A 25,944-nucleotide genomic window follows, 5' to 3' on the forward strand; every position below is an offset into this window, starting at 1 on the left:
GGAAAAATTTAGAAAAAAGCCAGAAAAAAAAAGAAAAGAAAGAAATGTAGGAAAAAAGTAAATAGAGAACAAAAAGAAAAAAGTAACAGCTCGGAAAAAATAAACACAATGAGATTTTTTTTGAAGGAATTTTTAAAAAAGGAGAAAAAAAAAAGAAGAAAAAGTTTGTGTTGCATTCAAATAATTTCCAATTATATCAAGTGAATCTTGTTGCCAGCATTGTACTTCCACTAAAAAATGTGATTAGGTACAGTTCTGTATCTTACAACCGACTAAATAAGCCCCAAAAAATGTTAATATTATGCGACAAAATATATCAGGAAATAAAAACAAATGGATATTTTGTGAAAGAATTGTAAGAACAAATGACGTTTGTAGGCCGTACAACCTTTGCAATAGTACATGAGTCAATTCATTCAAAAGAGAAAAATAATTTTGCATTGCCGGAAACTCAGCAAAATGTAACTTGATGTCAGGTTTTGGACATGTTTAATTGATTATCTTGCCACATGTGGGATTATGGTTGCTCACTGTTGTTTCAAGCGCTGCTCACCGACTTTGTGTGAACGCTCAGACCCGTAAGGAAAATTAGAGGGAACATTGTTCACAAACCTTGACATTGTTTTCCTTTGATCTAGTAGCCATGGAGTCTCTGTGAAGGCAATTGTAGGATGTGCATAAGTACGTATATGTATTTATCTATGTGCATGTGTCTTTGAGCTTGAAGAGGAGATATGGCTAATGTTTATGACAAAGACAACCAGCAGGCCTCCAAGTTTGTATTGAAAGTGTTTCTCTCTTACAAAAACATGGCAGGCACACTCATGAGTTGAAAATGTTGTCTATTCTCACAGTCTGGTAAATGTCGGATCCTATTTATTCAGTATGTTTGGCCAACTTGATTCATGTGAAAGAAAAACATCCTGGTGTTGGATTTGTGCCATTTAATGTGTGGTTGTTATTATTATGTAATAATATGTCGATAAGACATCCAGTCATTTCCAGTTGGGGTGCTGTGGTCCCACATCTTTTTATTTTCAATTATTCATTTGCGGTGCTCTGTTTAAGCTTTATAGTTTGGAAGAAAACAAAAATGCAGCCCATTAAAGGGTTCCTTTCATGTTGGCTTTTTTTGGAGATTCGATGATACTCAACTGCTTTGATACACCTGACTCAAATATTTAGTCCTGAAATATTGCCTATTTTTTATTATATATTTATAATAATTATTATAATAACATTATTATATATTATATTATTTTTGCTAATGTTGCCCATTTTTGCACTACCGCATATTGCACTAATACGATCCCAAAACTGTATGTAACATCCTACATGCCCACAATTCTTGTGTAAATATTGTGTAAATTATAAGCTTTATCTTCTTTGTTCCTTTATATTGTGTAAATTATAACCTTATCTTCTTTGTTCCTTTCTCTTCTTTGTTTTCTTTTATCCTCACTGTAAATTGTGAACCTGGAGTGCCACGTCCAATTTTGTTGTCGCAATATGTTCAACCCATTTTGTAACAATGACAATAAAGGTATATTCTATTCTATTCTATTCTATTCTATTCTATTCTATTCTATTCTGAAAACTCAGAATTTTCTATCTCAGTGCGATGCAACTCAGAAATCAAGATTGACATTTAACCCCATGTACTGTGTGTGTATACATGTGAACACGGAGGGCCTCAGACTTTGTTGCATTTGTGTTTCTGTTGAGTTCAGCATTGTTGTCTTTACCATTGTGATTCTGTTTTCGTGTAAATTTTTGTGTTTTTATGGAGGTATGAGGTAACAAAACCTCACAAGGGAAGATTCACCCAGCGACAAATCCTGCCAACAGAAATCATCCTTTGTCAGCTCATGAGTTATTATTTTTTTGTTTTTAAGTATTGTCTGTCCTTCACAGAGGTGAAAATGTATTTCGAATGACCTCTCATTTAAAGTGTGTGACTTGAAACCCTATCAAAATACTGGCATTCACCATGAAGATGCAGGAAACCAGACATCGCTCTCTGTGTAAAGTAGCAACAGTTGGGTGCACTTTATAAAAGTATGAAATATAGTGTGTTAACCGATTTTGGTCATAATTAGTACATGAAATCTTGATTTTATTTCTGATTGACTATGTGGTTAGCATGAATATCTCAAAGTTTTGAATTTAGGTGCTTGAATCTGGGCAGCTGCCTTTCTATATGGAATTTGCACCCACTCGCCATGTTTTTTTCAAGGTATACGGATAATGATAATTTCATGTTTAATGTTTTTATTTATTTGGATATCATAGTTTTGGATTTGCAATTTACTTTTATCATTTAATATTAAAATTTCCAACATGTGCTTAATTTTGGGTCTGTCTTTGGAAAGAAAGTAAAACAATTAAAAAGAGGATCACTCAAAAGTTTAGGGTAGCCCATATAATTTTGTGTTTTCCTTTCATAGGTCTCACTTTTAATGATCAAACGAGTTGTCCAATGTCATTTTTAAAAAGTATTTCTCGAACTTGAGACTCTAATGTACATGTCCTCTTGCTTGGTTGTGCATCAGGGACCCTGCTACTCTTTCTACTCTGGTTAGAGCCTGTTTGTGCTGTTCTCTGGACGGAGTAGTACACACCGTTGCAGGAGATCTTCAAAGTCTTGGCAATTTCATGCATAGCCTTCATTTCTTAGAACAAGAGCAGATTGTTGAGTGTCACATGTTTTCTTTATCTGACCATCATGAAAGTATAATCACACCCACAAATGTGACGATCCAAATACTCAACTAGCTCAAAGTAAGCTCAGTTTTTTTAACTTCTCTAACCAGCTAAACTGTTTTCAGCTGTGCTAAAATGATTGCACAAGGCTATTCATCCATTAGCTCTCTAACGCGATTAGCAAACACATTGATTAGAACACTGGAGTGCTGGTTGCTGGAAATGGACCTCTATACACCTATATATATATTGCATTAGAAAACAGACATTTTCAGCTAAAAATAGTTGTTTGCCATCCTTACAGTGTATGGGCTATAACGACATTTCTCAGACGAAAAACATTTAAACCAAAGTGTATGTGAAATGTTTAGAGAAAAGCAAAAACATAAATTCTGGAACCGGATGATAGTCCTAGAAAGCACCTGCTGGTGATCACAATTTTGTTGCACTCTTCTGACTTTCCTTAGAGTCCAATTTAATTTGATAATTTTCTTTCAATGTAACAGACCGCTAAAAGCTAGTGGTCGCTATGCTTCCTAGATTGTTTACAGAAGCAGCGCCCTCCCGCTGTTTGACTGACAACTTACACCAGCCTGTCATAGTCACGCATACAGATAGTCACATGCACCCAAAAGTGAGCGCCATCCCTAATCTGTCCCCACGGTGGGCTGTCTAACAGAACACAATGCCCGATACAATGATATCACTGACAATAGAGACAAAATCAATTCAATTCCAAATCCGTGAAGAAGTGAACCAGTGATAACCAAAGTGCGTAGTAGCGAGGGGTGAAAAGTTTAACAGAATGTAGTTCAAAGGTCCACCAGCACTGCCATATTGTCGTGTCATCATGACCGGCAAAGCAGCCATCCATCTTAGAAGATGTACAATTGTGTGGTTGTGTGTGCATGTGTATGTTCCTTCCAAGGTTGTATACGTGCACGAAAAAGGTCGAACTAATTGCTGTTTTCCGGTAGAGTTTGAGATTGTCGTGGTCTCCAATGAAAGTTTTACTAAAATATGTCTTGCATGTGTTTTCGTCTGCACTGCTCTCACAATTGGATATGGTGAGGCATGAGGGAGTACGTTTGAAGAGGAAGAGATGAGAGGGAGGAAGAGGGGGGAGTCGATGGTAGAGAATTAGATAAAGAGAAACTGGTTTGGACTAAGGAGGAAGAGGAAGCGTTTGGGAGTTGAGCACAGCTTAGTATGGGTCACACAAAAGCACACAAGCTGCGTGTGATTCTGTGATTGTGCTATGTGAAGAATGTAGATGTTGTAGCTTATTAAAAATACAATGGAGTTTTATTGTGATAGGGTGGATGGTTTCCACAGGCTGATCGGCAAACACTGGTGGCATGTTGCAGTGACTTTAAATGACATTGACTTCTAGGTTCACTTGACACTGTGAGCGCAGTATTCACTCTTGTCAATTTTAGTTTTACTGTCGTGGGGAGTACATATTCCTTGTATTTCTTTATTTCGTTTGGTTGGAAGAAACAGTAAGCAGGCAGGTATGGCAAACCTAAAATCCTGTTCTGTGGTCAACAGTCACAGTGGTTTACCAATGTAAAAGGACAGTTTGTTATTAAAAAAATCGCAGTCCAGTTGCCATCCAGACAGACAGAAAAGCTGTACACACATATCAAAGACAAACTCGTTCTCAGTAAACGTTATCAGGAGCTGTTGAAGGTTACTCCTGTGGATATATCAAACAATGAAAGTGTTGTTCCACTCTTCCACATGTGACATGCTCAGAAGATGAAACATTTAACTGCAAAACGAGCAACAAAATACAACGTAAGAACCTTTTGGTATTTCTGACAAGATGTGTGAAATTGTTACTAACAGTCAGTTTTTGTACTCATTATTGTCAATGCATATTTTAAAGTATTGTCTTTTGTCAATCCCTACTTCCATTCATCCATCCATTCATATGTCCGTCTGTGTGTCCGTCCATCAATCTTTCAAAGCAAATGTCCATTCATTCATCCATTTGTCCAGCAATCTGTCCATTTGTCAGTCACTAACTCACTTATCTTAGATAGATAGATCCCTTAGTTGTCTTCTGGACTACTTTCTAGCTCTCCTTAGGGGCAAGTCTAGTATCAAACATTGTCTTACTTACCAGATAGGTGGAATTGTCTTCGTTTTTGCATTTTTGCAGATGTGTTGGTCAGAAAAATTCCTACCGTTCTGGGGGTGAACCCAGCAGACTTGCTTTCAGGCCAATGGTACTGGCTTTTCAAATCATGAGATCACAGAATAATGGACAAAATGTTTGATTCCTTGCAAGAGATTGATGTAAGGTAAATACATACAGACAGACAGACAGACAGACAGACAGACAGACATCATTTTATGAGTCTATGTAAAATCCAGGTGTGCCAGTTTTTGTTTCTTGTTTTTTTTGCGTGTGCTTGTGTCCGATCATTTAAAAAAGAGCCTGTATTCTCTCGATCATATCCTGGTTTTAGCTTTAAGGCCTCCTACTTATGGAACATATTTCTAACACCTATACGGGAAGGTGTTCAGAGGGCCGTCTAATCAAAAGTAGCGTCAACTTGTGCACCCTCTCCACAGACTCAAAAGTGGTAGGTACTCATATACGGTACTTGTAAGCACAACCAACAATTATGACTTTTCCACCAAAGTCAGGGTCAATACTAAGGCAAAGGCACACAAAGGGTGCAGGTCCTGTCCACAGGTTCTTAAAATAGAGTCCCAATAGGACTAATTTAAAAGTGTTGTTCATGTTTGGGACAGTGAAAACCAATTCATCATTTTTTTCCTAAGACTTGTCTGCCCAGGAATTCCAAACAACTTAATTTCCTTGATTAATTGAGACACACTGAAGCATCTGCTGTGTTAAGATTAAGGAGGAAGTTTTTTGTCAATGTTTGCTTATACATCTTTGTGTCTACATGGAGGCTTTGCTGCGTAAAATGAAGGTAATTTCCCTATTTTAGTCTTTATCTCACTGAACAAAGATTAGATGCACCAAGATTCTAAATGAGAACAGATATTGTATGTCACTGTAACTTTCATTTTGTTATTATACCACAAAACTATACAAACTTTCAAGATATTGTAAAAGGTTTGTTTTGTTTTATCCTTATCCTCCCTTGTTGATCTAAAGTATCAACAGAGGGACAGCGTTCCACACCTTTTTTGTTATGTACTATACGTCTCATTTGCTCAGTGTTTTTTTTTTCAAACAATAATCTGTCCCAGTTCAATGGCAGTTTCTTCTCTTTGTGCTTTGGCAGTCATTCGGGGAGCTACGACAGCGATCCAAGCGCCCCCATGGTATACAGCTGCAGCACGCAGTACCGCATACACACACATGGCGTCTTCAGGGGAATACAGGTAACGAAATGTGTCTATCTACATACCACTTGTGCATGTAAATTGTTTATTTAAAAATAAGATATCTTTTTTCTTAATTGCCCTCAAAGCTTTACATCCTCAGGAGATCTTGCTTTTCTTGAAAGGTCCTTTTTGAAAATGGCTTTGCAAATATATCCAAGACCAAATCTTTGTTCTTATCTTTTTTAGCCGTAGTGGGTTAACATTTTTAACATGACCCATTTTAAAGATTTTAAATTAATACAATCCATGATTTTGCTCTGTTGAGCTACCTAGTGTTGCCTTTTCCTAACTCAAATCACAAGACACGTACTTGTCACGTTTAATACAAAGCCTTCTAGCTAGTCTTACTGTTGCCATATCGGGATCTGATTGGCTATTGTAACTATCTGTCACCTACATGTGCCATTCACTCGCGGTCCTCAGACAGCAGCACTGTTGATCCTGAAGGCCTTGGACATATTTCATACAGGATGAAAACATAGGCTAGCTGAATTCTGATTGAATAAAAACTCTCATCTAAAACTACTGGAAGGAGTTTAACCAAAGTGATCAAATATATCATGGAAAGTACAACATACGAAACATAATTCTAAACAAGTATACAGTTTTGAAAAATCGACTTAAAATGAAATTGACTTTTGTGCATTTATGATAATGATTTCTGGTTATGTTAGGTCAGCAGAGAAGACCTTGCTGGCCCTGACAGCCCACCACTGGTTGTGAGGCTGGAGATAAACTTGAGAAACATCATGAAGCATATTTATGCTTTTTTAATGTTTTGAGATTTTTGGCAAAACCTTTTTTTACTCATTATTGTTACAGTCTCATTTTTCCTCTTAATAATTCTAAATACAACGGCTTATGACTCTTATCTCTGACTTAGTTTATTACAGTAGTAGATTATAAAACACTGACAAAACAATAGGGCAGCACGGTGGCGCAGTGGTTAGCGCGTGTGCGGCACAGTTCTGAGGTCATGAGATCGAACCTCCTGTGTGGAGTTTGCATGTTCTCCCCGTGCTTGTGTGGGTTTCCTCCAGGCACTAAGGTTTCCTCCCACATTCCAAAAACATGCATGTCAGGTTAATTGGCCGGTCCAAGTTGTCCCTAGGTATGTATGGGCGAGTGAGTTGTCTGTCTCTGTGTGCCCTGCGACTGGCTGGCAACCAGTTCAGGGTGTCCCCTGCCCACTGCTCGAAGATAGCTGGGATGGTCTCCAGCACCCCTCGCAACCCGACTGAGGATAAGCTGTGCAGGTAATGGATGGATGGATGGATGGATGGATGGATGGATGGATGGATGGATGGATGGATGGATGGATGGATGGATGGATGGACAAAACGATATCAATAAAATACACCTAGGGAAGTTTGAGTTGATTAGAGTGTCATCTTTGCGATGCGTTTGGGGAGAAAAGGGTTTTTCATTCTATAATGAAAGTGACTGGTTGTAAAATCTATGAATGGCCATCTGAATTTCTCACCGTTACTGCCGCTTCTGCGGGGGAAACAGACTATCCCTAAGTCACTATCTAGTTTCCTGATATCTTGAAAAAAGATTGCAATGGCAGTTCACTACCTTCATCGACATTCTGCTTTGTTGAATTTGCAGCTTGAGGATTAGGCAAGGCCAAATGGGACACACTCTATCATTAAATTTAAAGGTTGCACACTGCAGACAAGGAAACTTTGGAGGAATGAAAGGAATGCATCACCCACTGGTGTATCTCCAGTCCTTCTTCTCTGATACAGACTGTGCCGTTAGCTTCACTGGGCTCTCGGGCAGATGATTGGCCTTTTCCAACTTGGTCAAAAGGGGGAGAATAATGAGCTGTCAGGCGATTATTAGTATTTTGTAATTTGAGAAGACAAACCCCAACCAAGGACGCAATTAATGAAATCTTTTAACGTCTGCCACATTTTTTATGGAGTCCACGAAGGTAGGCTCTGTTCAAGGACCTAAAATGTTAAATTTGACAAGACAGTTGCTTTGACTACGTACGGCCGGTAGGCATATGTGATAAAACAAATGGATCTTTAGCCAAATGAGTAGAACGACCTGTTTTAACACGAGTGTCTGTCTGTATCTCGTTCACATCAAGTCCATCGACGTCCAGGCACCAAGTTGTGCTAAGGATTTTCATCCTACCACTGGTACGACTAGTGTTATGAAGGTTACTGAGAAACAGGAAATAGTAACAGTTCCTAGTTACTTTACATAAAAAGTTATTTATTTACCCCTAAACTGTTGTGAGTGATGAAGGAATTTTTAGCAACCGGGCAACACTGTAATCCATGATCTGCAATTAATAGGTAGCGGAGTAATGGAGTAATGTAACAACAGTTGAGTTACGAACTTTTATTAATAACGTGTTACAGTGCTCATTACAGAGAAAAGTAAAAGTTTTGCTCAAGAAAAAGATAAGAAGCACATCACGCTTCAATGACAACTCATGTTAGAGTTCATATTGAAATGATGACAATGTTTTTTTTTTACAAAAGAAAAAAAAACGTACATGGAGAAAGTATTGATAAAAGTTTATGTTAGATACAGATTGTAGCATTCAATTATTTTATTTTTTTGGGCTCTACCTGCTATTTGGTATTTTCTCTGGCACTCCTTCACAGGGCATTTGCAGGAAGGGTGAGCAGATTGATCCAGATATCGATATTATCGATAACGAGAGAGTAATGGATCAGATTAATACTATTCATCTTGGATCTATTCTTTCTTTGTGTTTTAACGAGCTCAATAACAATGCTGTTAGTGAATTTATACATTCATTATAGCTTTCAAATTTGATCGATTGTGTTTCCACTTTATTTGCACTGCTGACTTCATTTTCATAATATTGGACAATGGAAGATATTTTAGTTGTTATGTTGACATTGGTAGTATTCATATTTTTGTTACATTGCTGATTTTGGGGACTTGACTCTTTTGCCTTGTTCTGAAACAATAATAACATTCATTTTTTTATACTGTTAAAGGGAAATTGTGTATTATTTGACAACTAGATGTCGCTGTACTTAGAAGTGCAACCCAAAAAATGCTAAAAGCACAAAGAAGAATACCAGCTACCGATACACAGAGTGACCAAAATTTTGCATATTTCTTCTCATTTTGTATGGCCAGCCTTTTTGAGGTTTTTGGGTTACCGAGAAGCTTGTGTCTAAGAGGCGTGACTAACAGCTCCCAATAGGCTGCAGTCAAATCGGGGTCACCTTACAGCTAATTATTATCTAATGAAAACAAAGAAAGTCTAAAGCCATTTTATTCAAATGACCCCAAGGGAGAAAGGCTGATTAAATTACATGATGAGCCTTATAAAATGACCAAATTCAATCTTATAAATCATGCTGTCTGTGCTATAGTACATTTTACGGGCCTGAAATGCTCAATTTGCATATGTGTGTTATTGCAGGATGTAAGGCGGGTGCCCAGTATCGCTCCAGCGATGGTCCGACCGGAGAACAGCGAGAAGCGGCCGTTCATGTGTCCACATCCAGGCTGCAACAAGCGATACTTCAAGCTGTCTCATCTGCAGATGCACGGTCGCAAACACACGGGTGAAAAACACAATACAGTATTACCTCGGTTATTGCAGTTAACTGGGACAAGATCAACATATACAGGGTTGGGTAGGGTTACTTTAACGTGATTACTTTCAATTACTTTTGGATTACTCCAATACCAAATATGCTAATAAAAGACAAAATAAACTAAATATGAATACAATTATGACTCACAACACGTGGTAAGCTTTCTCCTCTGGCTTTGATCTCTTTGATCTCCGGCAAAACTAACATAAAATGCGACAGAAACAAATGAAAATAAATCCAAACAGCTTGCCAACATCATTTTTGCCGTTCCATGTATTCCGTTACTCCCCAAGCCTGCACAAAATTTAGTTATTTTATTCATATTTAGTGTCATGTCCAGCATGGTCGCCGTGGCGACCCGCTGGCCCCGCCCCCTTGGCACCGGCTGTAGCAGATTTTCTAATTTGCGTGTCTGCTTCTTAAGGGCGGGTTGTGGGGATTGCCGGTTGCGGGTGCATTGCATTACTTTGCATTATTCTGTTCTGTTTGATTTGAAGAAACCTGTACTTGCCCGTTCTGAGTAAAAGCCTGTTTTGTGAGTATTCCCAGTCTGAGTTCCTGTTTGTCTGTAAGCCTGTTTTTGTTTTGTCCCTGAGTGTTGGACGACTTTTATTTTCCTTAATAAAAGTAACTGACCGTTAACGCGAATGAGTTCACCCTTCCTGCCTCCTGCCTCCGATCTGGTCCGGTCTCGTGACAATTTAGTTTCTTTTGTCTTTTATTAGCATATTTGGTATTTGAGTAATCCAAAAGTAATTGAAAGTAATCCAGTTAAAGTAACCCTACCCAACCCTGAACATAAACCACCACCACCCCCCGGAAAATCCGCTAAGTAGCAACGTACCTTCATAAAAGCCCATGAGATGATGTCCTTACCGACTGAGAGTGATTGACTTCAATGAAATAACAACTATAGATCTACAAATAAAAACACAGAACACAGAATTGCAGTTAAATGAATGGTCTTCATTGTTATTATGCAACAGTACAAATAAACCCATTCAGTGTAAGCAGGCCATTTAGAGAGCATCTGGAAAGCTGCTCGCCAGCATCAAGTATCCTAGGATTCAGCCAGGTCTTCTTGATTATTACAATATACGTTATATGGGTAATTATATGGAGTTTGTAAAGTACAGGCTCAGCAGGGGTATATTTTGATAGTTGTTATGTAGCCTTACCATTTTAAACTGGACTATTTCTCTCGCCACCGCCTCAGTCCCTTACCGGACCCGATAACAATCCACTGAGCACCCGCTGGTGATCACCAGTTCTTTGCTCGCTTCTGACTTTAGAAGGCGTAGTGCATTATAAGGAGCACATTAACATTTCTGGCTAATTTGGGGATTTTAGGTGCACCTTGAGAAAATATGGTAATATGTTAAAATGAAGCTTTTTTCTTTAATAAAAAGGTTGCGTCTATATTTATATAACCGCGCACGGGTTGTTTGTGTATTGGACCGTGAAAGAAAATGTGTATGAGCCTACTCTCTCTTTGTTTTTGTGCAGGGGAGAAACCTTACCACTGTGACGTTGCCGAATGTGGACGGGGCTTTTCTCGCTCTGACCAGCTCAAAAGACACCAGAGGAGGCACACAGGTTTGATTAGTGCCTTATTTAAATGCTTCTCTTGTTCTTTTTCCTATGGTCTCTCTCTGTTTGCTTGTTTGCATGTTTATATAAAAAATATATATTTTTATGGAAGGGGTCTCTTGAAATGAGCTGTCCAAAAAGTAACTAGGATGCAATGAAAAATGATCAAAGATCAGAAACAATCGGCTACTAAAGAAGGTCAGCTGTCAAAACTGAATGGCTGTTTTGATATTTGCAGTTATATCACATGACTCTCTGCCGTAGTGCATGCAAATATATATAGCTATATATGCACATATTTAATAAAAACTTTTTGATGTTTTTCTACTGTCTCCAAAAGCAATTTACACAGGTGGGGGGTAAAAGTGTTATTTTTCTTACATTTTTCTCATACTACTAATCATCAAATTATAAGAACGGCCTTCAAATTTTACAGTGAACATTTTTCGGATATTGATAAAATTAAAACAAATCTTTTTAAAATGTCATTTTTTATAATTCTATAAGAGAAGAATATAGAGTACAATAGGGACATTTAGTTATATTTATTAGGACCGGATAATTTTGCTCGCTTTAGGTACTAAATTTCTTTTTTTTCATCTTGATAAAAGTCTGGGGAAAAAATAATAATATTCAAAAATACTTGATCAAATCATTTCATTGGCCTTGTTGCATTGGCAGAAATTAAGTTTCAAGTTTTGTAGACACTCAAAATAAGGACAGAAGTTAATTTCAAACTTGCAGGAGAACAGGGAGAAGCCTAAACCTCAAAAAGGAATTCCAACATGTTCAAAAGGCACTCCCATGAACCCTTTATTTTCATTATACTGTATATCCTATTTTACAAAATCTGATCCGCCCTAAAGGGTGTGGTGATCAAAGAACAGTGACATGATTTGCTGAAAATGACATGATGTAAAGAGAGCAAAACCGTCAAGACAACACAAAGTGAAAATAAAATTATTTATTTATTTATTTCTAACTTACTTTTTATCAGGTTGTTACCAATAAACTCTGTTCTTCAAGTGCAACCGTAGTGGATTATGGATACATTTATTACTGATTGATTATCTGTTTATTTTAACATTTATTCTTAGTGTTTTAGATCTTATTTTGTGCAAGAAATTTGAAGAAGCGATATATGAGAACAGCAGAATGTTTTTATCAAAACTTTTTGTGGAAAACATGATTTGACCTCATGTTAATTGAGTTTGAAACTCCTAGACTATAAAAGAGTCCGGATTGGCTTTCCTGCAAGTCTTTGCTCTACTTTTTCTTCCTTTTTTTCTTTTTCTGTGTGTGTGTGATGAATATTTCTTGGGTGTGTGTGATTTTTTCTTTGGTGTGCATGCAAATTGTATATGTGATTTAGGTGTTAAACCCTTCCAATGCGAGACGTGTCAGAGAAAGTTCTCTCGGTCCGACCACCTTAAGACACACACCCGGACTCATACAGGTAAAACAAGTGCGTAAACTTTCATTTTTTCTTTTACAACATATGTAATTAGATAACATACCTTAAATTCTGGACTACAGAGTGTACCAGATTAGAAGCTGCATGCTAATATTTAAGAAGAAAACTCAATTTTGTCTTTCTACAAGCTGCACCGGATTTAGAGCCTTAGGCTTTAACAGCCATAAATATTCATTCATGTCCATTTTTCACATTTTAAGCCCAGCGCACATCTGATGCCGTTTTTAGCTGCGTCATCTTCGGGTCTGCTCCGAGTTGTTTACGATCCTGTGACCATTCAAGATGGCGATTCCAAAGACGAGAGCATGGCGCCGAAAGAAAACGTGGGCTTTGTTGTGTTAAATGTGAGCTCTAGATTTCTAGACAACTCTGTCAGGGCAACCAACTGCGGACAACAGTGCCAGATTGCAACGCAGACACAAGAAGCCAACTTTTTGTGTTGTCTTTGGTGGTTGGCGCGGTAATTTCATCCGCTTGATATTGTTCATCGATGATTAAAGGAAATTTCATTAACCTGACATTGACACCAGTGATACATAGAGAGTGTAGCGTTTTTGCTAGAAAACATCCACCTGTTTTGATCTGTGAATTGAGGACATGAAATGTGGTTGAAAAAGTTAAAATATTGCAAAAAAATATTGAATGAAGTACTATTAAAGCTCCCGTTTTGCTAATGTAATGCTTTATATGATTATTTTGGCAAAACAGCGTCTAATTTCATACTACCACTTTTTTCCCTTTAAAGCCAGCGCTTTTTTAAATTAAAACCCCAAAAAATATTGACCCCATACTAGTATTTTGGTCAACGACAGCTTTATTCTAAAGCAATTTTTTTTGCGAGAAGAAACCGCTCCACTATCCCAATAAACTTCTGTTTGATTAAGAGTTTGCTACTTCCTGTTTCAAACAAGAACATGCTGTTTGTTTCTCTCGTAGTCATACAATGCGTGATCAAATCTACCGATTTTTAATGTCAAAGGTTTGGAATGTTTGTAATTTCTCCTCTAAATGGGTGTCATAAATGTTACTAGATTTCACTGTGTTTTGTATTTATAGCACACACATTGTGGAAAAGAGCAGCTCGCTGTTTTCCTCTGTGCTACCACGACTAAAAAGAAATAAACCATACTGTATTTAAAAACACAGTGTTTAAAATGTAGCAAAACACAGCACCTTGTAATCCAGAATTTAGGGTAAATAGATGCCTAGCTTGTGCCTCACTCATGGAAAAACGTTTTAAATTTCTCCTACTCGACTCCTCAGGTGAGAAACCATTCAACTGCCGCTGGCCCAACTGTCAGAAGAAGTTTGCCCGCAGCGACGAGCTGGTACGGCATCACAACATGCACCAGAGGAACCTCAGCAAGCTCCAACTCTCCATTTGAGTCTGCAAAAAACGTAGCAAAACACCAGCGTTAGACACACGGTTGTTTTCTTTTTTCTCGCGAAAAATCTGTGGTGAAATTTCTCAATCATGGAAGTGAAGTTGAAATGATTTCCTTCAGGCCTGTCTGACTATGACTCAACTCTGACCAGTTTATTAGATTTTACCGCAAAAACCTTGTGAGCCATAAAAGCACACTTTTCACCCGATTACTCCCCCAAAGCAGTAAACGTGATTAAACGATCATGGAAAGAGTAGCACCTTGCGCCGAGAATTTAGCTCTGAGCAAGATTTCGACATATTGACCAACACTACTGCTTTACACGTTGGACCAGTGGTCCGCGACTCTTACCGCACCACGGACTGGTTTAATGTCTGACTATAGTCTCGCGGCCCGGCATCAAAATCAACATTAGTAATAATATCAATACTAATAAGCTATTTTTTCTCGAGCGACAACGTTGTAAAACGTTCTTTGGGCTGAACTGTTTTCCATAATGCTCCATGACAACGTTAAACAACCTGGAACTGTGAGGAAAAATAGCATGATCAGAGAAAATCTAATGCCTTCTCCTTTGACATTTACAATCCTAGTGGTTGGGAGTCCGCGCTCTCACCACCATGTTCCAGAATAGATTCCCGTGCATGCAGAGGATATAAAATCAGATATATTTGTCGACTGATCCATTATTACTCTATTATGTCGATTTACTAGTGCAAAACACGGGTATAATGCGCGCTCAGACTTTGAGTTTTGGGTATGAAAATGTGTGTATAATGTCACAAACTGGGACAGGAAACAGGAATGAGAACCCAATCGCGTAACGTTACTCACAATTTATTAGGGAGAGGAGGAATGCGCGCACACTCGATCCGAGGATCGATGTTTGCGGAAGTAGATCGAAATCAGAACGAGGGAATGGTCAAAGTCAAACAGATCGGGCCGAAAATAAAACAGGAAGTCTAGCAGGAGTTTCGCAGACGCTCTGACACCAGGCAACTCACAAGACCGCTTTTAAGTAGTCCGGCAGCAATCTGTCAAGGCGTTTCAGCCGGTTGTCAGTGGGCGGGGCCAATTGGGCGCCGTGGCAACCGTGACAGAACCTGGCGCCACTCGGCAGGGACCAATTGACATATAACCGAATAAATATATCCATTATCTGTACTGCTTATCCTCAGTAGGGTCGCGGGGATGCTGGAGCCCATCTCAGCTATCTTCGGACAGTGGGCAGGGGACACCCTGAACTGGTTACCAGCTAGTCGCAGGGCACGCATAAATATTATATAAGCAAAATTAAGGCAAATTATTTATTTATTTTCGTGTGGCCCGGTACCAAACAACTCTCGTCCCAGTACCGGGCACTGTGTTAGACTATTGCTTTTCTACCCAAAACTAAACGTCTTTTTTTTTTAATCTACCACTTTTTCAAATAAAAATCTCGAGACCAGTATTTTAGTCTGCAGCTGCTTCATTTTTAAATGAAACTTAGTCTTTGAGCGAGAATTAGCTGTTCCAACCATCCCGATAGATGTCCTAGTAGTCAACAAGCACATGTAGTTGTTTTTTTTAAATATTCTGGAGACGCATTGTTCCGTGCTGAAATAGAGTATGGGCTGAATACAATCACTAATTCCTCTAGAAGGGCGTCATAACTTCACTGCAGTGGTTTTTTTATTTAGAGTGCTTAAGTTGTGAATTAGAGCAGCTCGCCGTTTTTCTCGGTGCCGCCCACACTTGAGGAATTTGTGACTTGTATACGGGAGGTTGTGATTAATCATACAATTACATGGACCTCTGTGAACTACTCGTGAATTTTAGTGGCCTAATGTTGTCAGGAAAACTGTTTTTCCTGCTACGGAAAAAAAGAACAAGCTGCACCGAATTCAAAGCAGCAAAAAAGTAATGATTTATAGTACGGAATTTACGGCATTTTGTCGCAACGGCGCTATTTGAAGTCCCACACAAGACATGAGATAAAACACAAGACCATATACAATAAACTAATAAATGCTGTTGCACAGTAAATGTATCCTTTTTTTAAATGTATTTATTTGTATTTCATTGATTGATTCACTGGAATGAGTTGAAGGGAAAGATACTGTATATACTATTAGCTTTTCCAATGCTGTTAAATAAACAAAGGTCATCGAGAGAAATAAAATCGATGGTTTTAATTTTATATATAGTCTGGGTCTTGCGATGTAAACATCATTTTTGTGACTTAAACTGTTTTTGAATTCTAGTTGTGTCTTCTGTCTGGAAGTGTATTTATGAATGAGTTTGTTTTCCACGCTGCATGTTCTCAAATGGGTCACACTGGCTCTGTGACCAACACACGGTCAAGATGTAAATAATTCTGCTTTGCCATGGGAACTCGGCTTTCTGTGGGGAAAAATGGGACTCAGTGGGGTGGGGTCTTGTGTCAATGTATCCTGGAACTATCGTTTGTTTTTCCCTTGTCATTTATTAGCAATTGCTGTAACAAGATAATAAACGTCAGTGAATTGTTATACTCAAAAGGATGAGGTCTCTTTTTAAATTGTTTTGTCTTGGTTTGTACAGTGAAGAAAATAAGTAACGTATTTTCCGCACTATAAGGCGCACCGGGTTATAGGGCGCACCCCGAAAAAATAGTTTTTGGTCCTATATTTGACATACATAAGACGCGCTACAATGGGAACGTCGACAAAACAGTCAGATAGTTCAGTCCAACTTATTACCCCCTTAACATTCCGAAAGCTTGCAAAGAAGCAAATACGTGTCGTAGACACGTGCGGATGTGGTGTCCATACGATGTCACTCAAATACATCGTTCCAAATATCATTCGGAAGGTTAAAGTCTTGGGATTCAAGAAATGCCAACCATTCCTTAGTTTCTATTTACTTTTTCGCTCGCAACTTTACTGTGCATATGACAATAAACACTTGGAATTGAGATTATTTTAAAAATAGACACTCCATTCCATCCATTATCTGCACCGCTTATCACAGAAACATCGAGTTCAGTCTGAAACAAGATACAGGGAAAATATATAGCCGGAGTAGCTCACCGAAGTCGTTGTGTTCAATAATAATGTGCAACCATGATCCTCTTATATCCGTGAGTGTAGTAAATCCAGGAGAGTAAAATATTTACAAATACAGTACAGAATAGTAAAATACTGTTTTCTCTATGCCGTCAACCCAACGTGCTATTCACATTCATCTTTTTCGGCCATTTGCAGGCTTTGTTTTGCCGCTTTAGCCTATGCCAGCCTGTAAATGATAAAAAGGATCCGCCCCCTTTACCTCCGAATAACTTTAGCCAATAGTGATCGATTCAACTGATGATTGACACATCTTTTTCGGCCAATTGCAGGCTTTGTTTTGCCGCTTTATCCTATGCCAGCCTGTAAATGATAAAAAGGATTCGCCCCCTTTACCTCCGAATAACTTAATAGTGATCGATTCAAATGATGATTGACACATTGGTTAACCAATGAAACGCCGGTAAATAAATCCCAGCATACACCGCTGACTACTTGGCGTTCAGGGGAAAATCTAGTCGGCGGCTGCTGCATTAGTTGCAAGACTTTGCGACTTAATATTGATCCATAAATAAGGTGCACTGTATTATAAGGCGCATGGTCAGCTTTTGAAAAAAATAAAGGCTTTCAGGTGCGCCTTATAGTGCGGAAAATACGGTATTTGAACACCCTGCCAATTTGCTATTTCTCCCACTGAGAAATCATAGAGGGTCTGAAATCTTGATCATAGGTGCATGCCTATTGTGAGAGAGATTAACTAAAAAGAAAAATCCAGAAATCACAATGCATTATTTTTTAACAATTTATTTGTGTGATACAGCTGCAAATAGCTATTTGAACACCTGTGTATCATCTAGATTTCTAAATCTGAAAGACCTGATTTCTAGTCCACCCTGAATTAGATGCGCCTGTTTGAGGTTGTAAGCTGCATAAAGACACCTGTCCACCCCATACAATCAGTAAGACTTTTAACTTTTAACATGGCGATAACCAAAGAGCTCTCCAAAGACAGCGGAGACAAAATTGTACACCTCCACTAGGCTGGAAAGGGCTACGAAGCAATTGCCAAGCAGCTTGGTGAAAAAAGGTCCACCGTTGGAGCAATCATTGGAAATTGGGAGAAGCTAAACATGACGGTCAATCTCAATCCGAGTGGAGCCCTTGCAAGATCACCTTGTGGGGTCTCAAAGATTCTAAGAAAAGTGAGAAATCAGCCCGGAACTACACGACAGGAGTTGGTCAATTACCTGAAAAAAGCTGTTACCGCCGTTTACAAGGTTATTATAGATAATACACTAAGTCATCATGATTTGAAATCATGCATGGCACAAAAGGTTCCCCGGCTTAAACCAGCACATGTCAAGGCCGATCTTAAATTTGCATACGACCATTTGGATGAAACGAAGGAGTCATGGGAGAAAGTTTTGTAGTCAGATGAGACCAAAATAGAAGTTTTTGGTCATAATTCCACTAAGCGTGTTTGGAGGATGAAGAATGGTGAGTACAATCTGACGAAAACCATCCCTACTGTGAACCATGGGGGTGGTAGCATCATGTTTTTGGGGTGTTTCTCTGCACATGGGACAGGACGAGTGCGCTGCATTAAAAAGAGGATGACTGGGGACGGTAAGATTTCGGGGGACAACCTCCTTCGCTCAGTCAGAGCATTAAAGACCGGTCGTGGCGGGTTTATCCAACATGACAGCAAGCCGAAGTGCACAGCCAGGACAACCAAGGAGTGGCTCCGTAAGAAGCATATCAAGGTTCTAGCATGGCCTAACCAGTCTTTGGACCTGAACCTAATCGAAAATCTGTAGAGGGAGCTCAAACTCTGTGTTTCTCAGCAACAGTCCAGACACCTGACTGATCTAGAGAAGATCTTTGTGGGGGACTGGGCCAAGATCCCACCTGCAGTGTGTGCAAACCTGGTGAAAGACTACAGGAAACGTTTGGCCTCTGTAAGAGCAAACAAAGGCTGTACCAAATATGAACAATTATTTTCTCAGGTGTTCCAATACTTATTTGCAGCTATATCACACAAATTGTGAAAAAAAATCATGCCTTTTAATTTCTGGATTTTTCTTTTTAGTTTATCTCTCTCACAGTGGACATGCACCTACGATGAAAATTTCAGACCCCTCCATGATTTCTAATTGGGGGAAATAGCAAAATAGCAGGGTGTTCAAATACTTATTTTCTTCACTGTATATAGGGAGACAGTTTATTGTCTCTGGTGCCCATATTTATTCAAGTTGATGTCTTTCTGTATTAGCAATCATTGAACCGTTTGCTAACTTTGCACATAGACACACACACAACCACACACACAAACATGTTAACAGTGCCATTGTCTTAACTTGTCATCTCTGATAAGATTGGTTGTAATTCAGACAATCGTATTTACTCTATTCACACTGAAAATGTATTAAATCTTGACAAAGATTAACACTTTGTGAGCATAACACTGCAAAAAGTCAGGTCTGCTGTGAGTAAATAGGTGCTGCTTTGTTGGGAAGGTTTAATTTTGCTTAATAAGGCGAATTGCAATCAAAAACAAGGGGAGCAATTGGCTGAGGTTGACAGGTATGCAGTTACATTATCGCGTGCACATACATAGTACGCTACAGTACCAACCACTTTCTTGTTTTTATCTTCGGACGGATTCTTCATTGCATTCCTGGCCTCCCCGTCGAGCGAAAGAGCTTGATAAAAAATGAACATGTTTTCTTTCAGCGTCTCTCAACTCTTTTTCACTCCCTTTGTGTTCCTTCCTCCCCCCTTTTTGTCCTTGCTAACACAAAATGTGCTTTTTTTTCATTTCCTATAGCGTCATAAATTTATAACACTCCGCTTCACAACGGTTGTGAAAGAGAGCGATTGAGGGAAAGACGGCTCAAGACCGATCCGGCCATGTTTCTTTGGTGAACTTTTATCGCAAGTTTAGCCAAAGTGTTAGTGTAAATCAGACATGTCCGATTCCCTGGGCGGAATTCCCCTGAAACTCCCCAGGGCCTCGGTGCTATATCTCAGCTGTCGGACGAGGACCCTATCTCCAATCTCTCCCTGCTTTGTGTGTTTGTGTATGCGTGAACTTCTCTGTTTCATCTGGATCCAGTCGCAGCGCTCTTTGAAGGCAGGTAGCTGCTCTGTGTAACTGTGACTTTGACCACTTTGGCGTCCAATGTTTTGATTGAGGGGAGATCAAAAATTGAATTGAAAACTGAATTAGATTGTCTTTATTGTCATTGATAAGAACATAGTAAAAAACCTTATCTAACGAGATTTGACCAAGCAGTCCAAGGTAAACACGTAATCAAGACATTAAATAGAAAACAAGATGAAAGACTGTCAGGATGAATAGTCAAAAAATATTTACGACCTAGTGCCACCAGGCTGTCCTTGCCCAAAACACACCACAAAAAATGGTGGGGGATTTTGGAGAGGTTTATTGTTCTATATTCTTTATCAATTATCCATTATCCGTTGTCGGTAAAATCATAATACACTACAAAGTCAAGAGGCCGAGACATTTGCTCCCAACCAAGAGGCTGAGTCAAGGTCCTAGCCACAGGGCCATGGTGCCCCAACAACCCTGGCGGTTAAGGGATCCGTAAGCCGTGGGTGAGTCCAAGTTGTGATAATAATTCATCATAACAATAATGCTATGAAAAGAGGTGCAAAACATTAAGTTAAAATGAGTCGCAAGATATATGCTTTTCACAGTTTTGTGTCCTTGTTTAGTATGATGATAGCCCTGGGGAAGAATCTGTCTCATTTGTCCTTGTTTTAAGGGACTTACCAGAGGGCAACCGGTCAAAAAGGTGTGGCCTGGATGAGAAGAGTCCTTTATTATTTTGATGGCTCACAAGCCGGCAATGTTCTCCAGACTGGGCAGTGAGCAGCCAATGATTTTCTGGGCTGTGTTGATTACTATGTGTGTAAAGATAAGAGAAGGGTGAAACGAGAAGATCATTTTGACATAACGTCCACTTGTTTCCTTAGGTATTTTTATGATTTATGTCAGCAAACAAAGGGAAGCCATGTCAGGATACTCCTTCTGGACTTAAGTTCAGCGTTTAACACGATCATCCAAGACATTCTGGTGTAGAAACTAACGAACCTGGGAATCTCCACTCCAACTGCTGCTGGATTATGGACTTTATCTCTACTCAGCCTATGTCTCTCCCACCCGAACGCTGAGCACGGGCTCCCTCCATGGATGTGTTCTGAGCATTGAGGGGCATGTTACTGAAAAATAGCAATAAGTTACAGTTAAAGGTTTCTTCATTTAGATTACAGACAACTAAAAGTTGTGTGTTACTTCCAAAGTACTTATTTAGTTACATCCATCATTCTATTTTTTGCACCGCTTACAGTATCTTCATTAGGGTAGCAGGGGTGTTGGAGCCCATCCCAGCTATCTTCAGGCAGTGGGCAGGGGACACCCTGAACTGGTAGCCAGCCAGTCGCAGGGCACACAGAGACGGACAGGTCACTCAAAGAGACAAATAGAACTGGCCAATTTACCTGCCATGCATGTACCGTAAATTCCGGACTATACTGATAATAAGCCACACCCATCACATTTCAGGAGGAAAAACGATTTTGTACATACACAAGCCGCACCTGTATATTAGCCGCATGCGCCCACATTGTAAAAACGCAATACAATCACGAAATTAACCCATACCCGATACAGTCTAAAAACACAGCCGGCAAAATGAACGGAAAATGATACCGGTACTTAACATTTGATGCAGACCTGCAGAGTCCGGGTGCCCGTTGAAAGTAATCCAAGGAAAAAAGTGTATGTTTCCAAAGGTAAGGGTCAGAAAAATATATATCCACTACTGTCGACCGCGTCCACAAACACGTCTCACCTTTACTCCACTTCCCGTCAGCCCGCGTTTGCCCCGCCCCTTCTTTCTCATTTGCTCGTGCAAAACATCAGAATAAGTTTCTAAAATAAATACATTACAAAAATATACAGTTGCAAATACATATTATGCATGGTTACACATATTTACAAAGAAAGACGGTTTTTCAAAGCTTTAATAATAATATTTCATCCCATACCGTGCCTGTGAAGGGTAGCAAAACGCTACTAGCAACACGTTAGCAGCGCAGCAAACAGCTCTGTAAAAAAAACATATCGTACTCGTAGTTAGCATGGTAAACCGTCCTCATCTTCCTCCTTATGACTGACATCATCAAAGTCGTTTTCCTTCAGGATGGGAAAGAGACTTTTTCATATAAACGTCATCCCACGCTCCCTTATTCAAAAACACGCTGGCAACACACTCGCAAAGTAAAGTTTACGTGCGGTAGCTCTATTTCCTTCTATATCGGACTGCTCGATTGCGTTTAGCATGAAAGTTGCGTCATGTGCCTTTATTTTTGCAATTTGCATGATTAGGATATGTCTACGCTAATTTAATTTGTGCACGTGCTAAGAAGATGCAATCTAAATTTTACCTTTTGTACTCGAGCGCCGCTGGCAGCCTTTAGAAAAATTACATAAAGAAAAATTACATAAATTGGCCGCATCACTGAATAAGCCGCAGGGTTGAAGGTTTGGGAAAAAAGTAGTGGCTTATAGTCCGGAATTTACGGTATTTGGAATGTGGGAGAAAACCGGAGTGCCTGGAGGAAACCCACGGAGGCATGGGGAGAACATGCAAACTCCACACAGGGAGGCTGCGCTAGCTGGAATTAAACTCTGAACCTCAGCACCGTGGGGGCTGCGATCTAACTACCCAGTTTACGTTTAAGTGTTAATTTTGCTTTATTTGTTTTTTTTAATCATTCATAATAGTGCATAATAAATGGTCATACATGGATTAAACAACTTGAAGAGCCATTTTGGAGCCAAAAGAGCTGGCTCTTTTTCGTGAGCCAAGCCGAAAAAGGCGCTTCTCCAAAGAGAGTCAGAATATCCATCTCTACAACAACCATTAGAGTTAGATTTGATTTATTAAACTCACTTTATATTGTGTACTTATATTATATTGTGTATTTTATTAAATTGTTTACTGTTTCTTTTTTTGTTTGATAAATATGTTGCTGGTGAGGTGCAATAAATATTAAAAGGTTCTATAACACAACTACCTGTCTGTTCTTCTCTATTCAACTGACTCGAATACTGCTCAGTAAATTCTTAGACATACAACAACTTCTTTCTAAAGTAAAGGAGAGAGTTACTTCCCCTGCTCACTAGTTACTTTTACTATTGAGTAACTCAGTTACTAATTTGGTTACTTTTTAGAGGAAGTAGTAAGTAACTAATACTAATTACTTTTTGAAAATAACGTGCCCACCACTAGTCACTGGGCTTAAAACCACTCTAAGATCTCCTCCATTTCTGGGTACTGTCCAAGATTTTATTTTTTTTCTTCAGGCATGGTGTATTACAAAAAAATATTTTTACAAATAAAAAGACCAAGATGTATCTTTTACCGTAAATTCTGTGATTAAGTTCGTCCTAATGATTTTCCGATTTGTTGTTCCTGTACCAGTCACGCCCCCTTCACATCAGGCGGCCTACCACTTGCTCCTGGTGACACATAACCAAATGCGCACATGAGCTGACCCTCTGATTTGAGTATTTTATTTTATAGTTGTAAATTTGTATATACGGTAGGGATGATATCTCTATGAGGAGAAATTCAGCGATCTCACACTCTATGCTTGCAAGGTCGCCAACTTAACTGTATTCAATTTTACTTTGTGGGTTAATATAAACACGCCCAGCCTTCAGCATTTGTAGCTGATGGATCAAGGGTCGTATGTGACAATGTGAACCCCTCAGTGGATATTGTAGTTCATGTTCTACATTTAGTAAGTACCCAAATCACACAGTAACATACCCCGTAGTAATGACTGTTGAGTGTCTAACTTGGGTTATGGAAAATAAGCAGTTTACAGATGCAGAGTGTTCCAAAGTCTTTTTTTCAGAAATTTTGAATTTCATTTGGAGGTCAAGACGCTAAAGGCTGGAGAAGAGCAAAATCCAACTTGCCTGAAAGTCTATGAGAAGTTCCCACAGTCAGCAACTGTTTGTGGAACCATGTCAACTGTTGGTGTCTGTCCAATGAGTTTCATCAAGTCCAGAATAAATGCAAATGTGTACCAAGGGCCAAATTGGAGAAAAAAAAACACTCACAGGGGCCGGATTAGTAAATAAATGGCACAAAAAGTGTGCCTTGACTGGAGGGCTGGGGAGTCTTTTTGGAGGCTCACAATGAAATTCTGATTATGATTCAGGGGTGTAATTTCCCATTATAAATTATTATTGAGGTTTTTTTTCCCTCTATTTGTTTTTCTTCACAAGATTTAAACTCTTGTAGTGTGCATTTATACAAAAAAGAAAATAAAATTTAATTAATTTCCACTACAGTTTTTTAACTCAAGAAAAATCATGCAAAGTGACAAAATAGCACGCAATTTAAGTGCACATGATTTTAATAATTGTGGGTTTATTTTGAATGAAAACGTTTACCTGAATGTGGGAACTACGCTGTTAGATTTTATAGCCATTATAGAGAGGAGCTTTGTTAAAGGTGGGGTGAGCCGTTTGAGGTGTCCCTAAAAAGTTGAAATAAGATTAAAGGGGAAAAAGTGGACCTATCTTTGTTTTAACAACAGTGTGTTATTAAAAAGGGGGCGAGGGGGTTCTCTTCCGGTCTCATTTGGTGACCCTAGCTTTATGTTGTGCGAAATACAGTTACTTATGTTTATCTTTGACCATTTGGGACACTTTCTGTTAGAGAAAATTTAAAAAAACGAATGAAAGTGAACACAACGTAATGTAAATGCGGAAGCTTTTAAACTAGACTATAGTATACATTTTAATTGATGCATTATAAATAATGTGCAAAAAAAGCTTTTCATTTACTTGCAAAATTTATATTCCATACATGATTATGATTTTGTAAAGGCTTATAACAAGTGGAAATATGTTGCGATTCATGAAATTCCAGGTTGGACAGTCATTTAGTCTCTAGCGCCCCCGCGTGGTTGCTTTGAGAAATCATCATGGCAAAGAAAAAGTATTTTGAATACGTCAACGACCCCAAAAAATAAAGTTTGTGAGACCATTTGACGTGCTCGGCTCCTATTGTAGGAACTTTTGACAAATAACCTGCAGAAAAAAACTGCTTAAACTCAAACCTTATATTTTAAAGTTATCAAAACGGATCCCTGGGTTTTATTGATACATTTGTGATTGTCCATACATAAAAGAATTCAATATTTTGAAATAACACAACATAGATACAGGCCCTAAACTTTAGGAGGATGAAATAATGCCATATGCCACCAACAATGCCAGGATCAAACCTACGCCCTTGGCAAAATATGCTCATTGTAGCCATTAATCCAGACATCATCTTTGATTTAAACATTTTTTTTTAAATCAGCACTTATTTTAGACATTTTGGATTTACCTGCTGAAGATCTGTTTTATAATTGTGCTCTCGAGTTACTGTTCAATTTGAATGTGTTATTGTTTGTTGTATGTTATGTAATAAGGTTTGACATGTCCAAATTTTTTAATGATTTAATAATTTGTATTTTATTTTGGAATTTCAAATGCAGTTACAGTTAAGAAAGCTTTTTTTTGTAAATTGGTCAACATATTTTTATTTTTTGTTTTATTTTACATAAATGAAAATACAGTGTTATGCAGTTTGCAACTTGTAAGAATTTTATGGACAAATTATTCCATTTTTAGTCACGCTGAGATCTTTTAATGGCGCGAGAGGTCTACTGCGTTTTTTTTAGTGGGGAGTGGG

General features: G+C 38.7%; 1 protein-coding gene and 1 long non-coding RNA gene across 4 annotated transcripts in view; one reads left to right on the forward strand and one right to left on the reverse strand.

Annotated features, from left to right (window-relative positions):
* wt1a (WT1 transcription factor a) overlaps nt 1–16,645 on the forward strand; it is a 38,933-nt gene extending 22,288 nt beyond the window's left edge. For 2 of the 3 annotated variants that reach the window (XM_088339785.1, XM_088339786.1), the window contains exons 4-8: nt 5,973–6,072; nt 9,500–9,644; nt 11,184–11,273; nt 12,640–12,732; nt 14,005–16,645. In XM_088339785.1, the coding sequence (XP_088195911.1) occupies nt 5,973–6,072; nt 9,500–9,644; nt 11,184–11,273; nt 12,640–12,732; nt 14,005–14,126 (550 nt within the window). In that variant the 3' untranslated portion in view covers nt 14,127–16,645. The remainder of the gene's footprint in view (nt 1–5,972; nt 6,073–9,499; nt 9,645–11,183; nt 11,274–12,639; nt 12,733–14,004) is intronic. The other variant, XM_088339788.1, reaches the window with a different exon arrangement.
* On the reverse strand, nt 9,303–14,121 carry LOC148362379 (uncharacterized). Its single transcript, XR_015850858.1, has 3 exons — nt 13,993–14,121; nt 10,522–10,595; nt 9,303–9,616 (listed from the first exon to the last, which is right to left on the reverse strand). It is a non-coding gene; the product is annotated as an uncharacterized LOC148362379 (long non-coding RNA).
* Nucleotides 16,646–25,944: the final 9,299 nt, after the last annotated feature.

This window comes from Urocampus carinirostris, chromosome 7, assembly GCF_059441175.1.
Source record: "Urocampus carinirostris isolate Australia breed hairy pipefish chromosome 7, RoL_Ucar_1.0, whole genome shotgun sequence".
Taxonomy (NCBI): domain Eukaryota; kingdom Metazoa; phylum Chordata; class Actinopteri; order Syngnathiformes; family Syngnathidae; genus Urocampus; species Urocampus carinirostris.